Source organism: Lactuca serriola, chromosome 1 (assembly GCF_051521515.1).
Source record: "Lactuca serriola cultivar US96UC23 chromosome 1, Lser_US96UC23_V15, whole genome shotgun sequence".
Classification (NCBI taxonomy): Eukaryota; Viridiplantae; Streptophyta; class Magnoliopsida; order Asterales; family Asteraceae; genus Lactuca; species Lactuca serriola.
Genome location: NC_136408.1, coordinates 82,778,527 through 82,783,376, shown reverse-complemented (window position 1 = coordinate 82,783,376; position 4,850 = coordinate 82,778,527). Strand labels below are relative to the sequence as shown.

The following is a 4,850-nucleotide window of genomic DNA, read 5'->3' as shown; positions in this document are numbered from 1 at the left end:
CTAATTAAATGATAACATTTGTTATATTAGTATATTAAAATATAATTAAATTTTATTAGATAAGTATTAAATGTTACACATATCACAATTTAATTGGACGAAGAATTTATAAAAACAAAAAATATCTGAATATTTTATTTCTCAAAGGAAATATGTTTTTATATGTAATTTGTAATTTTGCATGGAAGAAACTAAATTAAGAAACTTATGGTATTCCACGCTGAAAACCTACATGTTAAAATTCCAAAGATCCGATATTGCAAGCTAAAAAGATGTGGTCAATCTGAGTCCATGGCTGGCCTACTGTACATGGAAGCCGTGCAAGATAAGGCTCACTCTCCATTTCTCTTTCTTTCTCTATGTGTGTTTTTCTATGTGTGAGAGAGAAACAGAAATATTCTTTTTTGAAGTAGCTATCATGTGTGTGTTTTTTCTGTATGATATATATTGATTCAAACAAAGGCAAAAAGACGAACATCTGCCTCACAACTTGCTTCAAAACTCGAGAAAAATCCATGGAGTTTCTTTCTTTTTCTGGGTTTTCTTCATCTTTGAATAACACTTGATTTAATTTACATCCATCGTCATCTTCATCTCCACATCAGTATTTGCTGGTTACCAGCTCTTTTCTTCCTCATCATTGCCTTTGTTGAATCGTTGTTATCTACTTCAAGATTCGATAGAAATGATGCCTGGTTATGGGTTTTGTTCGTCTATGTAGAACAGCTATGTTATTGCCATAATCTTCATCTGTTGCCTTCATCTGTGGTTATTAGGTAGAAGCTCTTGTTGATCATCACTTACCTTAGTTTGTTGTTTTTCTTCTTATGCAACTCAATGAAAATGACGTCTGGTTATGGGTCATCTTCATCCTTGAAAAACACTTAAGTTGCAGCCATCATAATCATCATCATCATCATCTCTTCATCTTTTCATCTGTATTTACTAGTTAGCAGCTCTTTGATCCGTTGTTCTTCACTCACGCAATTTTTTATTTTTCTTATTTAAGATTCAACAAAGAAAGATGTCTGGCCATGGATTTCCTTCATCGTTGAAAAACACTTAAGATACAGCCATCGTCGTCCTTTCCTCCTCATCATCATCCATATATATGTTCATGTTCATCTGTATTTATCAGTGAAAAGCTCCCTTGTTGTCATCACTTACATCGTCTTCTGTTGTTTTTGAATTAAAGATTCAACAAAAATGATGTCGGGTGATGGGTTCTCATCACCACCTTCTTCTCTCAGCTCATTCATCCACGACCCCATCCCAAACCCTAACCCTAACCCTAACCCTAATTCTTCCGTTTCAGGTAAACGAAAGCGTAATCAGGCCGGTAATCCAGGTAATTAAACACAAACCCGCGTCCTTCTCTAAATATTTGATCTGAATACTTCTTAATTATTTAACTTATCGTTCTTAATTATATGTATACGTAGATCCAGATGCGGAAGTGATAGCGTTATCCCCGACATCACTAATGGCTACAAACCGATTCGTGTGTGAGATATGCAGTAAGGGTTTTCAAAGAGACCAGAATTTGCAGCTTCATAGAAGAGGACACAACCTTCCATGGAAGCTTAAGCAAAGAAACAAAAACGAAGTGATAAAGAAGAAAGTTTACATATGCCCGGAAAAAAGCTGTGTTCATCATGACCCTTCTCGAGCTCTTGGAGATCTCACCGGAGTTAAGAAGCATTTCAGCCGGAAACATGGAGAAAAGAAGTGGAAGTGCGAAAAGTGTTCCAAAAAGTACGCAGTCCAATCCGATTGGAAAGCTCATAGTAAGATTTGTGGTACCAGAGAGTACAAGTGTGACTGTGGAACCCTCTTTTCCAGGTATCTACCTATTTCCACTTTACGTATTTAATTTCAGTATTAATGCTTCCAGATTTTCTCGGTATGTGTATAGATTTGCATGTTTCTGTATGTTAAATCAGGAAAGATAGCTTCATTACACATAGAGCATTTTGTGATGCGTTAATGGAAGAAAATTCGAGGATGACATCACTCACGGTGCTCCCAAGCATGCCACATCTGGGCTTTCGGAACGATCTGATGATTATGAACGGTGGTGGACCTGGTGGTGGTAGTGGTGGCGCCGGTAATACACAGTTTCATCAAGGTGTTTTTGGTGGCGGTTTAGAGAGTCCTCTGGATGTCAATGGATCCAAACAAAGATTGCCGATTTGGTTAGACCACAATGCCAACAATCCCCACCTCGAAAACACTAATAGCTCAACTTTCTTGGGCTCCTCAAGCTCCAACTACAACAATGGAGGAATGCTACAACCGGAGATGGTGAACTGGTTGAGTAGATATAATGGATTACCACAAGGGTTATCTTTGAAAGAAGAAGAAGAATCCCAAAAGGAGATGCAGTTGAACTCGATGTTTAATTACGGTGGTTCCAACACTCAAAACAATCTCATGTGTTCATCTCTGCCACCACCACCACCACCACCGGTAGCTAATATGTCAGCCACCGCTCTTCTACAGAAGGCAGCTCAAATGGGGTCAACAAGAAGCACAAACCCTGGAGTTTCTGGTGGAAAGGATACCGGATTTGGCCTCATGAGTACAGCTCTCTCAAGCTTATCAAGCCCTCGCAATGGTGAAAGATTGATGATGATGACGACACCTCCGGCAGACGGGTCAAGGCAAAGCAAAGCAACCGGTGGCAATGAATTTGGCGACGGTGACTTAACTAGGGATTTCCTGGGTGTCGCAAGAAATGAAAGGAATGTCTCGTTTAGCTTACAACAAGAGCTAAGCAAGTTTGCTTCTTCAACAATGGCGTTTGACCAGTTCAACCGAAACCATGAATAAGAGAATCGGAACGTTATCACTTGTCACAGCTTGGACTACGTAATTTAAGCGACGCTTTTAGCATCAGGGATTGTCTTTAGTGACACTTTTATGGGCTTTTAGCTATCCCTTGTTGGACAATTTACTTTAGTGATGAATTCCTGTTACAAATTGCGACAGTGCATTTCAACAACGTTAATTAAATTACGTTGCAAAGTTTAATTACTTTAATGACGGAAACTACATTTTTTTTTTACTTTTAGATGCTAGATATATTGCTTCTAAGTGTTAATTAAATATCTAAAATATTTAAATGTCCTTAAATTTGAGAATGTCGTTCCAAACAAAATTTCTTAGTTTTTGCTGCAATTTTTGGACAAAATAATTAACTAATTTCAGATAGAATCGAATTTTGACAATACCACATAATTAATTAATACCACAATTTTGATAAATCTCAATGAACCAAACCGATTCATAGTTGGTCGGAAAAGACAACATTTGTAACAATTTAATTCGCGACGTTATAACTAACTTTCATGAATCAATGTCGATATAACAAATATCTAAATTGAAATGTTGGTAAAATAATTACAGGTATTTCCAAAATAAAACAATCTATATTACTCTCTCCATTCAGATTGACTAATGACTATATATAAATATAAGAATATATATAATCTTTTGAAATAGAATACGATAGAATTAAATATATTATTTTTAATATATATTTGGAAATTAAGACGAGTAGGGTTAACAGATGATGATAAGAGAGGGTGGTCTTGTGAATTGTCAGGAAGAAAAGGGAGAAGACAAAAGAGAGTGAAACAAAGGAGGTGTTTGCATTTGCATGTCTTTTATGGAAAGCTTTTTATGGTTTCTGTCACTTGGTACAACTGCTACTGCTACTGCTCTTGCTCTTTGTACTGTTTGGTCTGTGACACATGCAGCCCCACACACACTCTTTTTTTTACCACTTCCCGTCATTTTCTTCATTCATTCATAAATCTTTCGATAAACCAAGGAGATGTGAGCAGATGTGTAGGTCGTTGCCTTTTTAAACTTTATGTCACGTTTCTGTGGATCTTCTTGAGTTCCGTTATCATCTTTGATATATCCTACATTTAATAATTCATTAAAACCATGGGAATATGTTCTTTTCCTAGGAGAAGCTATTACGTGTAAAGTTAGTTGCCCAAAACACACATTGGATACTGCTGGTTTTGGGTATAAACCTTGTTTTAGTTGGAAGAAGAATCACAGCTATCTATATTAAGATATCTTTTGTATTCGATTTGAAGATCTATTTGTTTTACATAACTATCAGCTATTAAAAACTAAAACTAAGCACTGAGTCTTTGATCTTTTTTTTTTTTCGAAAAAGACTTTGATCTTTATTTGATAAAGGGCAAAACATATAAAATACCAACAGTTGACCATTATCAAAAGTCAAACTGTGGTAGTTAATTAACTTTGAAAATATGATTTTGATATATATATGGAAGATGATTGATAAAGTTTGGTTGATTTAAATGGAATTCAAATTTCAAAGTTGAAATGAAACAAGTGGGTCTAAAAGATGTTAAGAGTGGTAATAATCAAAATGAAGTCTTAATTATATGATTTCAATAATAGAAAAACTTTCGTTACCAACGACTTAAATGCGACCCTAAACAGCTAAAACCCGTTTCCAAAATAATATTTGCAAGAGAAATAGGTGAAAAGTGTTGGAGAATACAAAGTAAGTTGCTATTGCACACATAAAATCATACAATCATCTTATATTATCATTCTATGGATGATATTTTGGATTAGGTGTCTAAGCTTATAACTATAATTGATATAAACTTGAATTAATAATAGCATAGTCCTTTTGGGTTGTCTTCAAACCTGACAATTGAATAGGATGACTGTTAGAGAGAGAATAACAATTTATTAATTTATTATTTGGTTAATAAATTAATTAGAAATCAAAATAAATGATTTATTAATGTATTATGGAAATAATATATTAATTAGAAATCATATTGTTTAATTAT

General features: G+C 34.8%; 1 protein-coding gene across 1 annotated transcript; it reads left to right on the top strand.

Moving 5' to 3' along the window:
- The first annotated feature begins 358 nt into the window (after positions 1 to 358).
- On the top strand, positions 359 to 3,042 carry LOC145093648 (zinc finger protein JACKDAW-like). The gene is made up of 4 exons (XM_079031847.1): positions 359 to 776; positions 1,010 to 1,348; positions 1,443 to 1,842; positions 1,944 to 3,042. Exons 2-4 carry the CDS (start codon positions 1,207 to 1,209, stop codon positions 2,830 to 2,832), a joined length of 1,431 nt encoding a protein of 476 aa, XP_078887973.1. The 5' UTR covers positions 359 to 776; positions 1,010 to 1,206; the 3' UTR covers positions 2,833 to 3,042.
- The last annotated feature ends 1,808 nt before the right edge of the window (positions 3,043 to 4,850 follow it).

Coding starts and splice junctions, on each gene's coding strand:
- LOC145093648 (XM_079031847.1), top strand. CDS start 1,207: ATGATGTCGGGTGATGGGTTCTCATCACCACCTTCTTCTCTCAGCTCA. Junction 1,349..1,442: donor TAATCAGGCCGGTAATCCAG/GTAATTAAACAC, acceptor ATGTATACGTAG/ATCCAGATGCGGAAGTGATA. Junction 1,843..1,943: donor TGTGGAACCCTCTTTTCCAG/GTATCTACCTAT, acceptor ATGTTAAATCAG/GAAAGATAGCTTCATTACAC.